Source organism: Neoarius graeffei, chromosome 8, assembly GCF_027579695.1.
Source record: "Neoarius graeffei isolate fNeoGra1 chromosome 8, fNeoGra1.pri, whole genome shotgun sequence".
Lineage (NCBI taxonomy): Eukaryota > Metazoa > Chordata > Actinopteri > Siluriformes > Ariidae > Neoarius > Neoarius graeffei.
In genome coordinates this window covers 15,519,760-15,544,069 of record NC_083576.1, presented here as the reverse complement: position 1 = coordinate 15,544,069, position 24,310 = coordinate 15,519,760, and the positions used below count along the sequence as shown (strand labels likewise).

The 24,310-nt window shown below is 41.6% G+C and overlaps 1 protein-coding gene across 8 annotated transcripts in view; it reads left to right on the top strand.

The window, feature by feature from the left end:
• The window catches only part of zgc:66433 (uncharacterized protein LOC321250 homolog), a 90,804-nt gene that overhangs the window by 50,029 nt on the left and 16,465 nt on the right, over positions 1-24,310 (top strand). For all 8 annotated transcript variants that reach the window (XM_060927364.1, XM_060927365.1, XM_060927362.1 and 5 more), the window contains 2 exons: positions 3,162-3,320; positions 15,775-15,840. In XM_060927364.1, the coding sequence (XP_060783347.1) occupies positions 3,162-3,320; positions 15,775-15,840 (225 nt within the window). The remainder of the gene's footprint in view (positions 1-3,161; positions 3,321-15,774; positions 15,841-24,310) is intronic.

The window sequence follows — 24,310 nt, the reverse complement described above, 5'->3', positions numbered from 1 at the left end:
TACATGCCCTAGCAGAATGGACAGAATCCTTATCAGTTCAGTTTGTAATCCAGTACCGGCTCTGAAAATGTCCTCCGTGCTCCTGCACTACACTCAGAATGAAAGTTTTCCTCCTTTTCACTTGCCAAACATGTCAGAAAATGACAAGACGTTACCATGTGAAGTGTTTTCCCAGGCCGCCACACGTGTTTCGTGACCTGTATCAGTACTGTGGGCAATGGCGTTTTAGTTTTGGGGGGGGGGTTTGTCCTGAAAGTAATAACACAATTATTTTCTGCCTGCAAAACTAATGCCTCAGTCTCCGCCATGTCTGCTGGCACCGGGATTAACGTAACTGTACTATTCTTATTGTGGCTAGGTTCTGCCTGAAATTTATGCCACAGCATTATCACTCAGCCATAAATGTCGATGGTGTTCATCTAAGAATATTTATTCTGACTCGAGAAATACGTTTTGATGAGAAATACGTTCATAACACATTGTAATTATTTGTGAAATGTTGCACTCTATAGCAATGAACCGTTAAAACAGTTATAAGTTGTGAACGTAACTCATTACCACTCAAGAAACTCAACTTCCATATTGTATGACGTTAAATTATAGACTATTAAGGTATTATACTGAATTGTAGCATGTTTATATAAACATTATTATTATTATTAATGGTGGGCGGCACGGTGGTGTAGTGGTTAGCGCTGTCGCCTCACAGCAAGAAGGTCCGGGTTCGAGCCCCGGGGCCGGCGAGGGCCTTTCTGTGTGGAGTTTGCATGTTCTCCCCGTGTCCGCGTGGGTTTCCTCCGGGTGCTCCGGTTTCCCCCACAGTCCAAAGACATGCAGGTTAGGTTAACTGGTGACTCTAAATTGACCGTAGGTGTGAATGTGAGTGTGAATGGTTGTCTGTGTCTATGTGTCAGCCCTGTGATGACCTGGCGACTTGTCCAGGGTGTACCCCGCCTTTCGCCCGTAGTCAGCTGGGATAGGCTCCAGCTTGCCTGCGACCCTGTAGAACAGGATAAAGCGGCTAGAGATAATCAGATGAGACTTTGCAAAAAATAAAAATGCTCCGTTTTCATGGAATAACTGTTAAATATATTTATATTATATTTTTATATTTATAAGCAGAGTCATACCCTCTGAGAGGAAATATTTAAATATATATAACATAATTTATCAATACTTGTAAGCATGATGCTTTATAATTTGTAATGCATAAAGTGTAATGGATTGGATAAGGCCAAAAAAAAAAGTGTGTTTCCGGTAACCCGACCGATCGAGAATTTCCGCATCGAAATTGCCGACCGTAAAGTTTTTATTACAAATTTCCCTCCATTTTAGTGTAAGCGGTGTTAGTTTGTCATAATTTTGTTTCAACGCATTCAAGTTGTGAAAGAAACGATAAAAAGTAAAATGTTTCGCCACTTCTATCAGCCCTCCTGCATAAACATGGAAGCGCACTTGTATACTGAAGGAGGAAGGGAAAACTGAGCCGAGCCGCCATTTTGAATCCTCATTCAAGGCTGTAATGCAAATTGCTTCCTCTTCAGTATACAAGTGCACTTCCATGGCAGGGAAAAACACTACGTTTTGCCGCCTATGTAGTCCCCTATTTATACAAATAGGAGTCATTCAGGATTCAGCCATGTTTTTGCTCGGTGATTTTGCTCGACCCAAGTTCTACAGTAGGCGAGGCCGTCTGCTTTTAATGGAAGTAGCCTAGCCTAGGACGTTATTTTCACGTTATTTCTTGATAAGGTGTTTTCACGTTATTACATGAAAATATCATGAAATAACGTGATAAGTTCGTATCATGAAATTACGTGATGTTATGTTATTACATAAATATATTGTAAAAACGTGATAACTTTGTTAACAATATCTTTTCACGTAATTACTTGATTCTAAGCCAATTTTTTTGAGTGTGGCAGCAATACGCTTCCGTAGATCATAACTCGAACTCTCGCGATTTTTTTTTTTTTTTTTAAATTCGTTTAAAGATTTAAAACACTTTTTTTTATTTTATTATGATGTGTGGTATAAAGGATTCTTTGCCAAAATACTATTTTGTAAGATGTTTACTTGTGTTAATTTTTTCGAACAAAATAAAAAAAAAAAAATTAAGAGAGAACCTTTTTCCTACCTACCGACCTTATTTTAGTATTTCATGTTACCGGAAACACACCTTTTTTTTTTTTTTTTGTCCTAAGCATTTATAATAATGTACACAATACTTTTATGAATGCATTATACCACTTTAAGAATATGTTCATAGAACGTGTTACCAAAAACTGATACGTCATTTTTACAGATCTGATTTTGTACATGATGATGATGATGATGATGATGATGATAATAATAATACCCCTGCTCCAAAGGAGGGGGTGTATACTGGTTTACCTCCGTATCGCCATCCATCCATCCATCCGAAACACCCTTTTGCTCAGCAACCACAAATCATAGCTACTTGGTAGCAAACTTCAGCTTGGGGTTCTATACCATGTATACCATTTTCAGGTCTGTCCCACATCGACTTCCTGTTTACCGACTGAATGTCTTTACGAAACACACACAGCGTGGATTTACAAAATTTTCATAACACTTTTCTCAGCAGCTACAAAACACAACTGCTAGGTATTTGGTACTGAGCTTTAGCTTGGGGTGCTATACCGTGTATACCGTTTTCAGGTCTGTCGCACATCGACTTCCTGTTTACCGATGGAACATATTTGCGAAAGATTTAGGGTGGATTTACAAAATTTTCATCACACTTATCTCAGCAACTACAAATCACAACTGCTTGATATTTGGTACCGAGCTTCAGCTTGGGGTTCTATACCGTGTATACCATTTTCAGGTCTGTCCTACATCGACTTCCTGTTTACTGACTGAACGTATTTACGAAACACACATCATGGATTTTGCTGCTATTTCAAAATGACAGTTTACCAGGATGCTATTTGAAACCCCTGGGGAGAACACTGCTCTTCTTTCAGGGTTAATTATTTGTTGAAGTCAGCATTCATAATAAGTGTCCTATTCCTTCAATAAGCGAGAGAGGGGAGGGGATACGCAAGTGAGCAGTAGCTCCCAGTTGACCTTGTTGTTTTTGTCCCAACCCGCCCCAACCCAACATTTTAATGTTAACATTATTGTTTGCTGTACAGATGCAGCTGAAGCAGGCGATCCGACTTGGCTCTCCTCCAGCGGTGATCTCCGTGAAGAAGAGTGAGGATGGAGGGGTGGTTTCGGAGGATGACGGTCTGCCCTGCAGTCCCCCGGAGTACTCCATAGGCCACACCATTCTCACAACTTCCTCTCAGAGGGTATGACTTCCTGCTTCCTGTTTGATTTCCGAAATTCTGGAATTTCCAGCAAGTGCTGGAAACGATTTTGAAAAGAGCTTTCAAAAAAATGTACTGTATACAGTGTCCGAAAAAGTCAGGAACCAACGAGAGTGTGTTGCAACATAAAAATTATACCACAGCTGAGAACATAATGTACGTAGTTTAATAATAAATACAAAATTAACTATAGGTAGTTACTCCTTATTGGTTCTTAAAGGGGTACCAAATATAATGTATACAGTTGCTGATGTGACAAAGTAACGTATTCTATCAAATTTATATACTAGAAAACAACGAAATATCTTGGTAATTGTAAATATAATAGTCGGTACGCTAAACGGCACAAGAGTCGCCATTTTTAAAAGACCATGACGTCAGCCCTACCCACTGCACTAGGAGAGAAGCGTGTAATCATGGCATCGGGCACATCAAGTGAAAGCGACAGCTCTGTCGAATCATACGAAGAGATCCCGCAAGACACACTGCAAGCAAGCTATGGCTTAGAAGGGTACCAGTTTGAACCTAGGAGAGGTACTCTCGACTCCGGTGATGATGAAAGAAGAGAAGAAAGCTCGAACTCGCTTGGTGTTTTTCAGCAGAAACGAGTGAAAAGACACGTCTGGAGGATCGTTATGCTTTCCATCGGTCCTGTTATTACACCCGAAAGCAACACACTGTGGCACTGTGTAGCCGATCACTTACAATTCATCCTACTTTCCGATTCACACGTGCTAGTCCCAACCTCAATGAGCCAACACAACTGGGCACATACATACGTCATGAGTGTTACGCAGAGAAAATGAACGTGCATTCTGATTGGATAAAATTAATATCATGGCGGGCTGTTCAAACTGCGGAAATAGTTTGCTCGAGCTACTTTCAAAACACTATAACTTTCCAACCTTAGAACAAAAAACTTTTTTGTAAGTCTTGAATAAGGTTCGTTAATGTGTGTTTTATTGTTATATTTACTCTATATATTGCCCTCTGTTCCCCTTTAAGTTTTTGGACACCCTGTATATAGACCCTTTTCAGTCACGTGACCTTCGTAAACGCGACCACCATTTTGGACATGTAGCGGACTTCGGCTCGAATTGGTTTGAATGCGAGGAAGGCGACAAACGGAGAACATACAAGAAAAAGGAGCGAGATGCAGAAAACACCTTCGCTATCCAGTGACGTAGGGCATTTACAGGGCGAGCAGAGGGAGAAATAACAGTAACGACACATTAGCAACGCCGTACAGAAATAACGGTTTATGGCACAGACCCTTTCGGTTCTCGCTCATCTAGCTGCTACAATGACTGCTTAGACTGCAACAATAATACCTAACACACATTTAATATCCGTCGTAAAGACGTGAAACTCGTCGAGTGACGAGTGTGTTCATTGATAAGCTAACACAATCTAAAAGTAGACATACCATCACACTGCCCTGGCGCTGTGTACAGTTTACCGTCTATGGCTTGTGCACTCACTATTTGCCATTACTTTCTCCAACCGTTGTTACAGATTACAGGTAACAGCCTGGATTTAAGAGACAAATACATGTTCCTCTTGTTTTGAACACTTATTTGTAGGCAGTGCTTTAATTTGTAAAGTGGGAGGTCCCGGAGCGCAGAGGATGAGCGGCTCCGGAGCGGAAAAAAAGGGGGCGGGGCGCTGCGCTTCTGGGCATGTTTTGTAATCACACTGCAAATTAAGTTCATCTGCAGATATTTTGTGGATGTCGTTTCATGAGAGAAATCACCAACAAGGCAGATATCAAAATCAGACATTAACACTAAATAAACTTGCATTTTTTTATTTAATTATTTGGTTTTTTTTTTTTTTTTTTTTGTTACATAGTCAAAAGAGGTGTCGGATCACCGGATCCAGTGTAAATAGCTGCCGGAGCCAACGCCCGAGGTTCCGGAGCGCGCTCCGGCTTGCTCCCCCTCAAATTAAGCGCTGTTTGTAGGACACTGCCTCTGATCTGTCCTACAACAGCAAAGGAACACAATGCTAGCTAATGTCGTTAGCTAATAGCTACTACAGAAGAACAAAGAGGTTACAATGGGTTATTTTAGCCTATTTGGTTACACACTCGCCGCCACAGAATGTTAACAGCAATGTAATGCCTTTTCTGGCTAATTTTATTCGTCTTACCTCCAACAAAGTGGTCACTACACAAGCGCTGGTATGCCGAGGGCTGCCAATCTGTTAATTTTTTTTAATGGCCGCTATCCATCTTCTCCGTCGGGATCCGATAAAATGATAACCCTTGCCTTGTTTGTTGATGGTTACTACATCCAGGTGCACAACAATATAGTGGCATGATGGAAGTCTTGCTGAAAATAAACACTTTTTTTGCTGCCGTTCCTCAATGTTGGCTGTGGTAAACTACTGGTAGTACATGTCCAAAATGGCGGCTGCGTTTGTCGTGACGTCACGTGAAAAGGGTCCATAGTACTTAGTGAGAGAGAGAGACTAAGGATCCCCAGGTTAGCCCAAACATCTTTTTCTTTTTAAATAGAGATGTGAGTTAAATACTTCATCCTTAATCATCATCATCATCATCATAGTATGTGGCAGTAGCGAAAGTACGAGCTTGTGTAAATGTTATTTGGAGTATTTGTCTGATTTATACGGAAGCATATTGCTGTCACGCTGATTTCCCCCCACCCCTTTTTTTCTGGTAACACGTAATAACACAATTGAACGTGAAAATAAAGTTTGTTATTACATGATAATTTGGTTTCACGTTATAATGTGATCATTTATATTGTATTGTCAAAATGTGACACTTCTCACATTATAAGGTGATAAACTCCTGTTTGAATAAGGTGTGCGGAGAATAAACTGGCTCATTTGCATGATTTAATCAACTTCTGTTCCATGCTTGGGTTGCGACATGACGAGATTGAACACGGTGGATGACGTCGTAATAAGTACGCGTACTCCTAAAGATTTTAAAATGCGTAGCGCTGTACACAAGGAAGAGCGAGTCCGATCTGTCGGAGGTAGGATCGTTTCTCATTGATCAGCTGGAGGGTCACGGACAGCTCCATGGTTACGAGCTACCTCCAGCGGGTCGGACTCATTCATTCTTCCGTCTGTACAGCCCCATGTGTTTTAAAATCCTTCTTAGAGTGCGCATACTTAGTCCACCATGTTGAGTAACAGCAGAATCTCGCCATGCCTCGACCCAAGCATGAAACAGAACTTGATGAAATCGTGTAAATGAGCCATGGTACCCAGTTTATTCTCCACAGGCCTCATTCAAACCATAAATTCACGTTATAATGTGAAAATACTGTATATTGTTATAACGTGATACTGATATATAATATATTTTTCCCCTTTTTCTGGTGTGGCAGCAATACGCTTCCATAGATTTACAATATTAATATGTACACAGTCATCTTTTTCAGTTTATTTGTAGGATTCGTACCATTAGGCACACCCCTTAATCAGACATCACTGAACGGTTAGCATGATGACTTCAGATATCACAAGGCCTGACTGCGGAGACTGGAAGCTCCCTGCTGAGTTGTCCAAATGGATTAATCCTGCTGCTTGTCCTCAGTTGGGTTTAATTAACGCTTTCTGTGCCTCCCTGCACGGGACTCTGTTACCCCTTTTCCACCAAATCAGTTCCAGGGCTGGTTCGGGGCCGGTGCTGGTTCACAACTCGTTCAACTTGCGAGCCAGCTGAGAACCAGTTTGCTTTTCCATAGCTCGCGGTGCTAAGGGGAGCCACGTCATTACGTCGCTGTATACGTCAGTTACGTCGCTACGTTTGCATAAACCTTGACGCAAACATCGAAGCAAAAACAACACGGAAGCAGCAACAACAATAATAATGGATGACTTCACATTTGTACAGCTGCTGCTTCTCGTCGCTTAAAAATGGCGATCTTTCGCGGTCTTATTGTTGTTGGTCTTAACAACTCCGCCCCCCCCCGCTGACGTAAGCGCTTCTTTCCTCTGGCCCAGCAGAGAGTTGGTGCTAGCTTGGAACTGGTTTTTCTGGCCCCAGAGCCAGTTCTTTGTCAGTGGAAACAGAAAACCCGGTTCCAAACTAAGCACTGGCCCCGAACCAGCCCTGGACCTGCTTTGGTGGAAAAGGGGCATCTGTCCCCGTCCATCACCAAACACAACAGGAGAGAGCTCGGTATTAGTCCAGAGCATCACAGCGCTATTGCTGCATTTATACTAGTCTTAAAGGCCAATTTATGCTGACAACCCAGTCCTCGCAGATAGCGTCGCAGATGGCGTCTGCGTAGCCCCCCCACCTTCGCAGACGCTCTGCGCGCACCTCCCAAAAATTGTGACCACCACAGAAGCCTCGCAGACAGTGTCACAGACAAGAGGGCTCTGATTGGTCCACTCTACATCCGCTGTACACGCACTTCCGCTTCCCTACTTTCCCGGTTTGGTTTGTTTTCACGACCGCCATTTTTAAAAATACAAGCGAAGATGGAGCAGCACGAAGAGCGGTTGATCGAGGAAGTGAGGAAGTACGGACATCTATACGACTCCAGTTCTAGTCATTATAAGTAACCGGAGGATAAACACTCCACTAACCACACCCACCAACTACTCCTAGCGATTTCGCGACTTCGCGCCCCCTTGCGTTGTGGCAGTGAATAACATCGCGCACGCCTATTACTCCCCGCTCAACGATAAATTACAACTGTCTGTGAAAAGCTATCTGCGAAAGCCTTGTCGCAAGAGCATGCAGAGGCCCTGTCTATTTTCAGCACGATCAGTACTGTTCCTTTTCCTTCGAGTCACTTATAGGTGAAAGAGCTCCCTTTTTCAAGTCAAGGTTTCTTCCTTGTTCCCATTGCTGGGAGTGTTTTTTGCTTTTTTTCCTTCTCATGCATCGACAACCGGAAAGAGAAAGCTTGATGGCACGAAGGAGGACAGCATTTTGTGCAATTTGCAGTCATTTAAAACTCTAAAATGAATACGTATCCTGAGAATAGACTTGTTAGGCGTCGGTAACGTTTGAGGGTTGCTTTTGTTTCCAGCAAACAAGAATGATACAAAACGATGGACTGAGAGATGTATATTTCTGTATGAAAGGAAAAAAAAATTGAAACGTTGTAACCATTTTCACAGCTACGTAGCTCCAAGCGATTTAAAAACTACCACCATGAATACTTGTAGAGATGAAGGTTAAAAGGTGTTTCATAAATATACTGATTGAATTGTTCAGTCAAAAAAAAATTAATTATTTTGTACGTTATTAAAATCACTATTCGGCTAAGATCTAAAAGCCAGCTCAAAATTTATACTGTACTTGATGTGCTGCTATAGAATCCTCTTCCATCATGATGTATGTAAAGTTATTCCACAAAATCAAGTCGTACATGAGCTGATAGCCGATGAGGCGCGTAGCTCCGAGTTAAGCCTAGGTCACAACCGGACGTACGATTTTTTTGGCCGTGCGATTTTTGGCGTTTCCCAAATCGCTGCATTTTTTTTTTTTTTTTGTTCGTGGAGAAAGACGCACATTGGCCGTAAGTTTGTCTTGCAACCTGAAAAAAACGTAAGCGCCAGTAGAGTTTGTTTGACATGACAAAGAACCTCTGCGGCCAGTCTACGGCTCGAAAATCAGCACGTCACACGCACGCCCTCCGTGCGTTTCTTGCGTTTTTTGCACGTAGACCGGCCGTAGGAGCACGTACGGCCGGTTGTGACCGAGGCATTATAAAAAATGTCTGACAAAATCATTTTCGCTTAGAATGTAAACAAACCAGTGACATGGCAGTCGCAATTTGTGCAAAATGCGATAATTCTTGGGGGGAAAAAAAAATACGCCCTTACCAGGGCTTTACATTAACTTTTTTGCTCACCAGCCACTGTGGCTAGTGGTTTTCCCGAGTCACTAGCCGTTCAGCCTTTTCACTAGCCACAATTTTGTTGCCAGGAAATCGCAGTTTTTTTTTTTCTTCACCATGATACGTTAAAGGAACAGTCCACCGTACTTCCATAATGAAATATGCTCTTATCTGAATTGAGACGAGCTGCTCCGTACCTGTCCGAGCTTTGCGCGACCTCCCAGTCAGTCAGACGCGCTGTCACTCCTGTTAGCAATGTAGCTAGGCTCAGCATGGCCAATGGTATTTTTTGGGGCTGTAGTTAGATGCGACCAAACTCTTCCACGTTTTTCCTGTTTACATAGGTTTATATGACCAGTGATATGAAACAAGTTCAGTTACACAAATTGAAACGTAGCGATTTTCTATGCTATGGAAAGTCCGCACTATAATGACAGGCGTACTAACACCTTCTGCGCACTTCGACAGCGCATTGATACGGAGCTCAGATATCTGTCGAAAAGGGGTAACGTCCCAGTTCGGTTATACTAAACATAGGCACTAATGGAACGCTACTCAGCCAATCAAATTAGTGAGTCTGTATATTACTGAACTGTTTTTAATTAGTTAATTAGCTGATTATAGCTGAACCAGGGGAAAATGGTGCATTCCAGGACCACATTCAGGAACCTGTGGTGTAATGTGAACGTGGCCATGTTTTGCCTCTAGTGGCTTTCCATATAGGATGCGCCATCAAAACCCTATATTTAATATTTTGAAAAAGGCTAAAGAGGAGCTCGTATGACTCTCTGAGCAGATCGGGTTTACTTTTCAGGTTTACTCCGTACTACATGTGCAGCAGCGCAGTTGTAGCCTGCCTTGTTTGAGATTTTAAAAATAAATCATTCGATAAGCCAAAGCAATAGAGTGGAAAGTTTCAACTTATGTTTGCCTTGGATAACTTTGCCTAAAACGTGGTGGTGTATACTGATTTTTTTATTTTTTTTTTTCCCCCAGAATTTTTTTTTTTTGTGTGTGTAGGTGTAACGGATGCCAGGTTGTTAATGTTAGAGGTTTGCGCAGGACAGAATTTTCAGTCCCGCTCCCGCCCGCAAATCCCGCATGATGCAGATGTTCGCGTTATTTCTCACGAAAGTTCTTGTCATTGGCTTGGGGAATTAAACATGCTGAGCTTAGCTGAGCTCTCCACTGACCGATCCTTCACCTAGCGCACGTAGTGAGGGTGTGCGTTGCCAGGCGGCATGCGCAGCTGAGGCTTTACAGAGATACCCATTGTGAGCTTCACTAGAGGAGCTCTGCTCTTCTGCCATGATCGGAGATCTCAAACATGGAAGAGCGGAAAGGAATCGGAAACGTACGCGAGATTAGACCACATCCACAAATTTAGGCATCTTAAAATGTTTTTATTAATGCCAAATAAAATATCCAGCACAAATTATATATGATAGACATAAATTAATAATTTATAAATTTTATTTTAAACATGTTTTTAGTTAGCGGGACTGCAGCTTATCACCTCTCCCGCCCGCGCCCGCAATGAGCTTTCAAAATTTGTCCCGCGCCGCACTGCTTTGCGTCGGGTCCCACGGGACTCCCGCGGGAGTGCAGGGCTCTAGTTAGTGTATCTTAGTTCCATAGGCTACATGGTTAGGGTATCTTTTGTCCTTGTTGCTTGGGCCAGATCAAACCATTAAACAAGCTTAAATTATTCTTACTCTTGCCACATACATGATTTTTTTTTTTTTTCAAAACTGACGATATTCAGTTCAAACACCATTAAAAGTAATTTCAGGAATAGATCTCTTGTGTGGTGTGTAATTCACCCCTCTCATTTAAATATAGCGAAAATATTTCGGCGCGTGCTTTGCACATCACGAACCTCTGTGATTTTAAAATGCTGCTCCGGCCCTGACCATCTCTGCCCCTTTTTCCCTGAGCAGCAGGGTTTGAAACTCCAGCTATACGCCGCCACATAGTGCGCTTGTCAGTCGTCGGCAACTTTGTTGCTTCGTTCATTAACCGCAGGTTACCGTATCATTCAGGGCTAATGTAAAGCCCTGGCCCTTACTATCAAATACCTTCGTTGCTATTTTTGTATTTTTTGGGGTTTTGTTTTCGAGTAGAGGTTTTTATTTCGTCCTCAGTTGGTTCAGCAGCACGTTCCGCCATTTTGTTTTTCTCTACTCATGGTATATGAGCTGATAGCCTAGTAGTAGAGTAGCCAATCGGAGCATGCGATTGCTCATATCCAGTGAACGTGGATAGAATAATCAGTGTAATTCACTTCACCCGTCAGTGGTCATAATGTTAGAGCCGATCGGTGTACAAACACACACGGTTCTGCTTCATTAACTACATGATCTCTTTATCCAAATTCGTAGCCATCCCTATCACATGGCTAACTCGCAAGAATCAGTCAAGAATGCTGGGGCTGAAGTCGACAAAAATAAATAAATACAGTACAAAACAAGGCTTTCATGAAATCTAATTGTATTATATGTGAAAGAGCCCTCATTTAATATTACCCTTACGTTCATATGAGCAAATGACAAGTGCTTGCATCGCTTATAGGCTGGCTGTTACACTAATCAGTGTAAAAACTGACCGATTGACACTACATGCTAGGCTTCACACTCTTCACTGACGGATTAGCCAAAAAAAAAAAGCTAACTGTACTAGCTACACACACTCAGCAGAGGCATCAACGTCTCTGCTACTTACTTCCAAGCTTTTTTCTTCCTATTGTCTCTAAACGCATTTAATAAAACATTCTATAGACCCCTCACACATGACGTCACGCATCGTGTGATAATTACACCTGGGGGTCAAACAGACACCGTCTTTCCCGTAAGCAAGGCTTGATCTGTTGTCAGTACGGTTTATTTTTGCGCTGTTCAAATCAAGAAATGGATAAAAGATATTACTGTCTCCCCGCTACCCCGATTCCAAAAAAGTTGGGACAAAGTACAAATTGTAAATAAAAACGGAATGCAATGATGTGGAAGTTTCAAAATTCCATATTTTATTCAGAATAGAACATAGATGATATCAAATGTTTAAACTGAGAAAATGTATCATTTAAAGAGAAAAATTAGGTGATTTTAAATTTCATGACAACAACACATCTCAAAGTTGGGACAAGGCCATGTTTACCACTGTGAGACATCCCCTTTTCTCTTTACAACAGTCTGTAAACGTCTGGGGACTGAGGAGACAAGTTGCTCAAGTTTAGGGATAGGAATGTTAACCCATTCTTGTCTAATGTAGGATTCTAGTTGCTCAACTGTCTTAGGTCTTTTTTGTCGTATCTTCCGTTTTATGATGCGCCAAATGTTTTCTATGGGTGAAAGATCTGGACTGCAGGCTGGCCAGTTCAGTACCCGGACCCTTCTTCTACGCAGCCATGATGCTGTAATTGATGCAGTATGTGGTTTGGCATTGTCATGTTGGAAAATGCAAGGTCTTCCCTGAAAGAGACGTCGTCTGGATGGGAGCATATGTTGCTCTAGAACCTGGATATACCTTTCAGCATTGACGGTGTCTTTCCAGATGTGTAAGCTGCCCATGCCACACGCACTAATGCAACCCCGTACCATCAGAGATGCAGGCTTCTGAACTGAGCGCTGATAACAACTTGGGTCGTCCTTCTCCTCTTTAGTCCGAATGACACGGCGTCCCTGATTTCCATAAAGAACTTCAAATTTTGATTCGTCTGACCACAGAACAGTTTTCCACTTTGCCACAGTCCATTTTAAATGAACCTTGGCCCAGAGAAGACGTCTGCGCTTCTGGATCATGTTTAGATACGGCTTCTTCTTTGAACTATCGAGTTTTAGCTGGCAACGGCGGATGGCACGGTGAATTGTGTTCACAGATAATGTTCTCTGGAAATATTCCTGAGCCCATTTTGAGATTTCCAATACAGAAGCATGCCTGTATGTAACGCAGTGCCGTCTAAGGGCCCGAAGATCACGGGCACCCAGTATGGTTTTCCGGCCTTGACCCTTACGCACAGAGATTCTTCCAGATTCTCTGAATCTTTTGATGATATTATGCACTGTAGATGATGATATGTTCAAACTCTTTGCAATTTTACACTGTCGAACTCCTTTCTGATATTGTGGCACTATTTGTCGGCGCAGAATTAGGGGGATTGGTGATCCTCTTCCCATCTTTACTTCTGAGAGCCACTGCCACTCCAAGATGCTCTTTTTATACCCAGTCATGTTAATGACCTATTGCCAATTGACCTAATGAGTTGCAATTTGGTCCTCCAGCTGTTCCTTTTTTGTACCTTTAACTTTTCCAGCCTCTTATTGCCCCGTCCCAACTTTTTTGAGATGTGTTGCTGTCATGAAATTTCAAAATGTCTCACTTTCGACATTTGATATGTTGTCTATGTTCTATTGTGAATACAACATCAGTTTTTGAGATTTGTAAATTATTGCATTCCGTTTTTATTTACAGTTTGTACTTTGTCCCAACTTTTTTGGAATCGGGGTTGTGTATATATACACGCACACGTTATTCCACAAAATCAAGTCGTACATGCTCGGAGTTGCTGTAAGCCATGAATGATGAGATTGAGGGGAATAATTGTTTTTTATTATATCCGCATTCACTGGATTTTGAGAAACGGAGCATTGTCATTTTTTGCAAATTTGATAAAAACTTTATACAAAACGTCTGACAAAATAATTTCCGCTTAGAATGTAAACAACCTGGCGAAATGACGGGAGCAGTTTGTGAAAAATGTTAACAATAATTCTTGAAAAAAAAAAAAGAGACGTTCTTACCGTCAAATAAATTTGTTGCTATTTTTGGGGTTTTGTTTTCGAGTAATGTTTTTATTTTGCCCTCAGTTGGTTCAGCAACACGCACTGCCATTTTGTTTTTTTCTACTAAATGGTCTATGAGCTGATAGCCTAGTAGTAGTGTAGCCAATCAGAGCACACTATTGCTCATCTCCAGTGAATGTCTCATCTCATTATCTCTAGCCGCTTTATCCTGTTCTACAGGGTCGCAGGCAAGCTGGAGCCTATCCCAGCTGACTACGGGCGAAAGGCGGGGTACACCCTGGACAAGTCGCCAGGTCATCACAGGGCTGACACATAGACACAGACAACCATTCACACCTACGGTCAATTTAGAGTCACCAGTTAACCTAACCTGCATGTCTTTGGACTGTGGGGGAAACCGGAGCACCCGGAGGAAACCCACGCGGACACGGGGAGAACATGCAAACTCCACACAGAAAAGCCCTCGCCGGCCACGCTGTGCCGCCCTCCAGTGAATGTGGAGATTATATAGTGCATCAGTCGCCCTCACTTTCATAAAATCTGATGCATTTTTGTTTGGGTGTTCCTTTTCACCAATAAAGACATCCTGTAAAATTTTTTTGACCGTATTCAAAAGTCTAATGGTGGCACCATGAGGTTCATTTTTTGCCAAAAAACGCCGTTTATTGATTTCTTGTGAGCCAGAGATCATGTTAAGAACCTTTGCGAGGGATTGAGAAGCAGTAATGTGATTCATAATACATTTGTATTGTTTAAAAGTAGTTGAACAATGATTCAATGAACAGCTAAAACTCAAACTGTGCTTGATGATAATATATTTAGAATATGTACTAAAAATGTGTATCTAAGATATTTGGTATACTCTATAAGGTGCCATAATGTTTCATGAAAAGTGATCGAAATTGTCATAAAATAGCAGCTTTTTCCATAACTTTGAGCTCCTGGTGCCACCATTAAACTTTTGAATTTTGTCAAAATATTTCACCCAGTGTGTTTTCTTAACAAAAGGAACTGATCGGAGGAATTTTTCATTTTTAGGGGGCGACTGATGCATGTCATAAAACATCTTGGTTCTTGTTACTTCTGTTATAATGTCTATAAACAGTCATTCCCTTACCAGTTTCTCTTTTTTTTTTTTTTTTCTTCTCCCCCTCTCTTGTTAAGTTAATAAGACCAAAAAAATGCAGCTTATTATGGTACAGCGAAAAAGCAAGGACCCAGAATGCAGGCCCTTCTGTCCTGAAGACTTTCCTGTGTCAGAAAATTTAAATTAACAGCTTCACTGTTGCAGCATGCTGGCCCTGCACATTCCTTGCCAAAATGCTCAATAAGCATCTCATAGAAAATGCTACGGAGCTTCATTGCTTTATTTATTTATTTATTGGTATGTGGCGTTCTGGAAAATTAATCAACCCCTGATGAATCAGATTTGAGAGTTCAAGAGCGCTGTGGTATAATCTGCGTTAAAATATATCTGAAATGTCAGTAGTCGTTGACTGATCATAATTTTTGCAGTGTCGACACGGGCAACGATCTCATCCAGATGTCTTGTTCTTGCAGAGGAGCTAGAAAATATGTGGAAATTCTTAATGACACGCTGCATGCTGAGAAAAGTATGATCTGGACAACTTTAAATGGTCCACTTCAAAAATGATCTGGTTGAAGGATTGAGAGAGGGGGGACGAATTGGACAACCATCATCCATTTGTAAACACTCTGTATTTAGACTAAAGACTGTAAATCAGAATTTAGTTGATCTCAACAGCAATATTTATTATTAAACTTGCATGTTTCTTTTTCCAGTCATCAGGGGTGGTCCAGAGGAGTGGCTCCCTGAGCCTGGAGGGGTCGGACAGCGATGATGATCAGGTAACACACTCCACTCCTCATGTTCTCTATACAAATGTAATGGTAAAAAATGTATTTATTATGAATATGGATACCTGGATTGTCCTTGTACAAGTACAACCCCGATTCCAAAAAAGTTGGGACAAAATACAAATTGTAAATAAAAACGGAATGCAATAATTTACAAATCTCAAAAACTGATATTGTATTCACAATAGTACATAGACAACATATCAAATGTCGAAAGTGAGACATTTTGAAATTTCATGCCAAATATTGGCTCATTTGAAATTTCATGACAGCAACACATCTCAAAAAAGTTGGGACAGGGGCAATAAGAGGCTGGAAAAGTTAAAGATACAAAAAAGGAACAGCTGGAGGACCAAATTGCAACTCGTTAGGTCAATTGGCAATAGGTCATTAACATGACTGGGTATAAAAAGAGCATCTTGGAGTGGCAGCGGCTCTCAGAAGTAAAGATGGGAAGAGGATCACCAATCCCCCTAATTCTGCGCCGACAAATAGTGGAGCAATATCAGAAAGGAGTTCGACAGTGTAAAATTGCAAAGAGTTTGAACATATCATCATCTACAGTGCATAATATCATCAAAAGATTCAGAGAATCTGGAAGAATCTCTGTGCGTAAGGGTCAAGGCCGGAAAACCATACTGGGTGCCCGTGATCTTCGGGCCCTTAGACGGCACTGCATCACATACAGGCATGCTTCTGTATTGGAAATCTCAAAATGGGCTCAGGAAGATTTCCAGAGAACATTATCTGTGAACACAATTCACCGTGCCATCCGCCGCTGCCAGCTAAAACTCTATAGTTCAAAGAAGAAGCCGTATCTAAACATGATCCAGAAGCGCAGACGTCTTCTCTGGGCCAAGACTCATTTAAAATGGACTGTGGCAAAGTGGAAAACTGTTCTGTGGTCAGACGAATCAGAATTTGAAGTTCTTTATGGAAATCAGGGACGCCGTGTCATTCGGACTAAAGAGGAGAAGGACGACCCAAGTTGTTATCAGCGCTCAGTTCAGAAGCCTGCATCTCTGATGGTATGGGGTTGCATTAGTGCGTGTGGCATGGGCAGCTTACACATCTGGAAAGACACCATCAATGCTGAAAGGTATATCCAGGTTCTAGAGCAACATATGCTCCCATCCAGACGACGTCTCTTTCAGGGAAGACCTTGCATTTTCCAACATGACAATGCCAAACCACATACTGCATCAATTACAGCATCATGGCTGCGTAGAAGAAGGGTCCGGGTACTGAACTGGCCAGCCTGCAGTCCAGATCTTTCACCCATAGAAAACATTTGGCGCATCATAATACGGAAGATACGACAAAAAAGACCTAAGACAGTTGAGCAACTAGAATCCTACATTAGACAAGAATGGGTTAACATTCCTATCCCTAAACTTGAGCAACTTGTCTCCTCAGTCCCCAGACGTTTACAGACTGTTGTAAAGAGAAAAGGGGATGTCTCACAGTGGTAAACATGGCCTTGTCCCAACTTTTTTGAGATGTGTTGTTGTCATGAAATTTAAAATCGCCTAATTTTTCTCTTTAAACGATACATTTTCTCAGTTTAAACATTTGATATGTCATCTATGTTCTATTCTGAATAAAATATGGAATTTTGAAACTTCCACATCATTGCATTCCGTTTTTATTTACAATTTGTACTCTGTCCCAACTTTTTTGGAATCGGGGTTGTACAAGGAGATGAGATTTTAGTAGATGCTCTGCCAGCTGGATGTGTCGAAGCCAAAAACAGTTCCCAAATGATGTCAAAACGCAAAGTATAAGTTTTAAAATTGGCATTCGTCGCCTTGACGTTGTCATGGACATTGGATTTCGCAGACTAACGGAGCAGATTGAGCCTCATTACACAGTGCCAAGTAGACATTGGGACACGTCTTTCAGAAATACCAGTCGTCGTCGTCGTCATCGTCTTATTTTGGAGCCAAAGGAGTATTTATTATTTACATTGTCAAGACATTTCTATAAAGTCATATCTGGACGAAATGTGTTCTACGGTACACACTAACGACAGAGTAGATTATTCTCAGACTCTCAAAGAGCCGACTAAACACTATTTAATCGGCTCGACTGCCTTGTGTACACAAAGCGCGCCGACACGTACTCTACTGACTGTGAGCAAAGAATCCAAGAGTTTCAAGATTATGTGGTTAATGGCTGCAGCTGAATGTGGGGAAATAACAAGGCAGTAAAAATGCGGTAGGGACGTGCAGGAGGAGAAAGTCGAGCATCATAGATGGATCAGATAAAGTGGAGCGGTTTAAAGCAGCTGCAGAAAGTTTCTGGCTCAGGGTTTTGTGTGCATCTCGTGTTCCTTTTGAGATTTTGGAATCACATTTAATGTTATTTTATAGTCGTGATGTGTAGATTTTTTTTTTTTTTTATCTAGAGCAATCAAAATTGGCACTCTCAAGAGGCTGTATTTTCTTTTGTCTTATTAACTTTGGGAGCTATAACTTTGTTTATAGCTGCTAGCATGTAAACCAGCCGTTCCAAAACTTGCGATTGTTGTGGCCCAGTTTGAAATCTGAAAATCTTTTGTGACCCAATCAAAGCTTTAATCACAACTCGGATCAGCACACGAGACTAAAATGAATTATTCTATCCACATTCGCTGGATATGAGCAATCACACCTCTGATTGGCTAATGTACTACTAGGCTATCAGCTCATATACCGTGAGTAGAGAAAAACAAAATGGCGGAGCATGTTGCTGAACTAACCGAGGATGAAATAAAAACTCTACTCAGAAACAAAAACCCCAAAAAATACAAAACAAAGCAGCAAAACATGGAATGAAAGTATTTGATGGTAAGAACGAACCTTTTGAATTTTTCAAGAATTGCAGTATTGTAGCATTTTTCACAAATTGCTCCTGTCATTTTGCCGGTTTGTTTACATTCTAAGCGGAAATGATTTTGTCGGCATTTTGTATATGTATATTTTTTTTATTTATCAAATTTGCAAAAAATTAAAATGCTGTTTTCTCAAAATCCCGTGAATGTGGATATAATAAACCAGTTATTCCACTCAATCTCATCATACATAGCTTATAGCCAACTCAGTGCTACGCACCTCATCAGCTTTCAGCTCATGTACGATTTGATTTCGTGGAATAATTAATTATTTCATTATATAAATTTTTAGTTCATAAACCGACCACCTCTATGTGACTGGGCCCATGGCAGTTCAGTACAAATTAATAATCCGTTTTAACTCTTTCACCACCGTCTTCCGTTAACTATGATTTCTCACCAATGATGAGATATGAGATGCGTTCTGGGTCAAAAAAGGATCAGGTAAGTAAAGAATAACACGCAATTTAAATCCCATGGCTTTGTTTTGATCAAATATTTACATCAAAAAGTAATAATTTTATTGTGATTTCAAACTTGATAGCAAAATTTGAAAAATGAAAATTATTTATTATAAATGACCTTGCAGTCGGGGTGGCACAGTGGTGTAGTGGTTAGCGCTGTCACCTCACAGCAAGAAGGTCCGGGTTCGAGCCCGGTGGCCGGCGAGGGCCTTTCTGTGCGGAGTTTGCATGTTCTCCCCGTGTCCGCGTGGGTTTCCTCCGGGTGCTCCGGTTTCCCCCACAGTCCAAAGTCATGCAGGTTAGGTTAACTGGTGACTCTAAATTGACCGTAGGTGTGAATGGTTGTCTATGTGTCAGCCCTGTGATGACCTGGCGACTTGTCCAGGGTGTACCCCGCCTTTCGCCCGTAGTCAGCTGGGATAGGCTCCAGCTTGCCCGCGACCCTGTAGAATAGGATAAAGCGGCTAGAGATGATATGAGACCTCGCAGTCCACCTGGAGTACCTTCACAAAACACCAGGGGACCATTGCCTACGCTTTTGGAAACACTGATGTGAGCGATAAGAACTAACTTGTCTCGTAGACTTTCAACCACGTTCAGTTTTTTTTTTTTTTTTAAAGCATAACGTGATTTAATGATTAAAACCTGTAACTTTTGGGGCATTTACTTTTAGTACAAGAGGAATAAAACACTTCAGGACATGCTGTTAAAGGGAACTAATCAACTTCAGGGTGGTAACACACTTGCAGCTTTTTGTAGAGATGTCATAAAGCTTAACCTCCGCTATATCTGACTCCGAAAGAAAGTCTCGCACTCTTTTAACCACTCACATTTCTTCAAATCTATTTTCATGACCTACTGTGTCCTCATTGTCCACTACCACAGTTAACCAGGCTTATGAATTCTTGATCTGACTGTAATGACGAGCCTTTCTTTGCCTCGGGTCATTTCTGTAGGATTCATCATCTGCTGCTTCACTCCAGAGGTTCTCATCAAAGTTGTGGTGCGGTCTGAACTCGCATTCCAGTGGCTCGGCTTGGCAGTCTTTCTGTCTGCTAGAAACGGGTTATTACAGAATACCGAAGCTGCCAGGCTGAACCCGGCCGCAGCACAAACACACATTTCTCTTATAGCCTGTAGCCACATGGCACTCGTGATCTCCGTACATACAAAGAATAAAGAGCACACTGATATTTTTTTTCTTTCTCTTAGGATTTCCCTAGTTATAACTGCTTCTTAAAATGAATCTGATGAACAGTGTTAAAGATCTGCACAGTTTTTTGACGGCCATCTAACCACTTCATGGGAATTTCTGTTCAGTTTTTACAGTAAGGGAGATTGTCCAATCCAGTTTTCCTCTTTTGTCATGAATTTAAATACTACAAAGTTGGATCTAAGGAGCACAGTTCATTTACACATTCATTTGGCAGATGCTTTTATCCAAAGTGGCTTAATATTGAGCTGAGTAGATGAGGGTTAAGGGCCTTGCTCAAGGACCCAATAGTGGCAGCTTGGTGCCACAAGGATTCAAAAACTCAACCTTCCAAAGAGTGGTCCAAAGCCCTAACCGCTGAGCCATCACCCTCACAGTGGTCACTGCTAGTATTAATGAGATCACAGATGGTCTCGGTGGCATTTTATCAGGTATGTCGGTCATATTTGTGCACATCGTAAATCAATAACTAAAACATTCATCAGTTTTCCTCTACCCTGTCCATCAGTGGAAAAGGACCAGGACCATAGGCACGGTCATGTTTGTAGCTCTGGTATGAGTATCTACTGCAAAAGCATCACTACAGAAGATGAGTGTCCAAGCCAGTTGATTCAGTCGTTCCAAGATGAAGACTTTGAGACACCCTGAAGTACGAAAAGTGGGTCAAGCCTGTAATAAAATGGACCGCATTTGGTGCTCCAACCTGCCAAACTCCTTCAAATTGAACCTCTTCAAGTCCACCATCAAACCAATCCTAATGTACAGCTCAGACCTGGACCCTCAGTCCACACCTCCATAAACACCTCAACGGTTGCTACACCAACTTGCTCCACAGGGTTCAAGGTTTGTCCTGGAGGTCCCACCCCACCTTGGACCAAATCTATGGTACCCAGCCGAGGCTAAACACCTACCTGAGCCAGTGACACACACGTGCCAAGGAGGAACTAATTTCCAAGCTCCTCCTCTGGAAATTAGCTGGTATGCGTCACCTTAGCTATCCCCAGGTCATTGCGAGGGACACACAGATCAACCCCATTAAACCGGGCACTGCAACAGGAGACCCCGACTACTGGCGGGACGTTGTGCCTAGTCTCTTGGCCAAGGCCGCACAATGATGATAATGTGGGTCAAAGTATCACACAGGTTTTAATATCCTACTAAACTCACCATCCTTGTGGCCTAATGTAGATGGAGTACCACCTGCATCTTCTTTCTCTTTTCTCTTTGTAAATGTGGAACACAATAAGTATTCTTCCTTTTCCTCATGTTCCGTCATTTGGGTTTTTTTAATATTTTTTGGGGCTTTTTGCACCTTCATTGGATAGGACGGTGCAGAGAGAGGAAATGAGCGGGAGAGAGACGGGGAGGGATCGGGAAATGACCTCGGGCCGGAATCGAACCCGGGTCCCCGGATTTATGGTATGGCACCTTATCCCCATGTTCCGTCATTTGTGAACAAACTTTCAGGAACACCTGCAACACCATAGCAGCAAGAAATCGTCATGAAATTTTTACTAGTGCTATCTGCGTTACTGGAGCGCTGGAGATTCGAAGGCCGAGATGAAATCGCACAGCTTCTGACCACAACTCCGCTGTTGGTTGGATATTTTTGTTTGACAGTCCAGCAGTGACGTAGAGGCATTTGAAAACATGTATACCAGTGCAACACCTACAAATAAGCCACTACCATGAGGGTGTCTCACCTGCGTTGGGAAACATCCACCACCTGAATAATATTTCCATTTGTAGATAGAATGGAGGGGGCTGACAGGAATTGTATAGTCTGTATGGGGTGCACCTGACAAACTAGCCCCTTGAGTGCAAATCACCTTATGTATTATCTGTAAGGAATACATAACCTTTTTGTCAGGATATTGCACTTTTTTTTAAATGGGACCGGTCACATTACATCCTTTTTATTAAAATGCTATTTACTTATTTTTTTGTGTAAAAATGCTTGGTTGTAGCCTTTTTGAGGACCTCGCCACTGCTCAAGTAATATATTAAAGAAACTTGTTTGTTCTGCAGTCAAGTGAAAAAACCCAAGTGTGAAAAAACATCTCCAGTTTCAACACATCGGTGATGTCAGAGCACAAAAATGTTGCCCCTCACCCTTGTTCCCACTGTTGAGCCAACTGGAAAGACCTTTTTGGGTTGTTGTCGTCCCCCCCCCCCCCCCCCCTCCCCCTTTTGTTTTCAAGAAAGGAAATAACTTGAGACACCAGTCAGAGTTGACTAAGCTGAGAGGAAAGAGACAAGTTGGGTTTGGGTTTCAAAATATCTGTAGTACGTTTACATCCTTCAAACAATATTCTGATCTTTCGAACAGGACCGGAAGATTATTCTCGGGTAAATGTGACCTTAAAGGAGTACAGACTTTAAAACACATTGCTAATCTGTTTCTCCAGCAGTTAAATGCAGGAAGGAAATGAGTGAAAGGCCAGTTATTGAAGCATAAAGGATATGCCTGCTAAAGAGCCCAATGTGTTTTAATATTCGAACATGATCTAAAGGTTTCTGGGAACAAGCTACAGTGGTGCTTAAAAGTTTGTGAACCCTTTAGAATTTTCTGTATTTCTGCATAAATATGACCTAAAACATCATCAGATTTTCACACAAGTCTTTAAAAGTAGATAAAGAGAACCATTTAAACAAATGAGACAAAAATATTATACTTGGTCATTTATTTATTAAGGAAAATGATCCAATATTACATATCTGTGAGTGGCAAAAGTATGTGAACCCTTGCTTTCAGTATCTGGTGTGACCCCCTTGTGCAGCAATAACTGCAACTAAATGTTTCCGGTAACTGTTGATCAGTCCTGCACACCGGCTTGGAGGAATTTTAGCCCATTCCTCCATACAGAACAGTTTAAACTCTGGGGTGTTGGTGGGTTTCCTCACATGAACTGCTTGCTTCCAATAGCCTTCTGGCTTGTCCACATGATCTTTAGCAAACTGCAGATGAGCAGCAATGTTCTTTTTGGAGAGCAGTGGCTTTCTCCTTGCAACCCTGCCATGCACACCATTTGTTGTTCAGTGTTCTCCTGATGGTGGACTCATGAACATTAACATTAGCCAATGTGAGAGAGGCCTTCAGTTGCTTAGAAGTTACCCTTAGGTCCTTTGTGACCTCGCCGACTATTACACGCCTTGCTCTTGGAGTGATCTTTGTTGGTCAACCACTCCTGGGGAGGGTAACAATGGTCTTGAATTTCCTCCATTTGTACACAATCTGTCTGACTGTGGATTGGTGGAGTCCAAACTCTTTAGAGATGGTTTTGTAACCTTTTCCAGCCTGATGAGTATCAACAACGCTTTTTCTGAGGTCCTCAGAAATCTCCTTTGTTCGTGCCATGATGCACTTCCCTAAACATGCGTTGTGAAGATCAGACTTTGATAGATCCCTGTTCTTTAAATAAAACAGGGTGTCCACTCACACCTGATTTGTCATCCCGTTGATTAAAAACACCTGACTGTAATTTCACCTTCAAATTAACTGCTAATCCTAGAGATTCGCATACTTTTGCCACTCACAGATATGTAATATTGGATCATTTTCCTCAATAAGTAAATGACCAAGTATAATATTTTTGTCTCATTTCTTTAACTGGGTTCTCTTTATCTACTTTTAGGACTTGTGTGAAAATCTGATGTTGTTTTAGGTCATATTTATGCAGAAACATATATATATAAATTCTAAACAGTTCACAAACTTTCAAGCACCACTGTAGTTCTAACTTGTTCTAATTTCCAACCTCCATCTCCCCTTGTCCATCTTTTGCTCTATTCACGTGTCGATTTTTCTGTTTTGTAATTTCAATGGAAGCACCGTACAAGGATAGTAAGACAAATATGCATCTCTGCATCTGAAATGATGCATTTCATTAAAACCATGCTCTGCTCTATAGC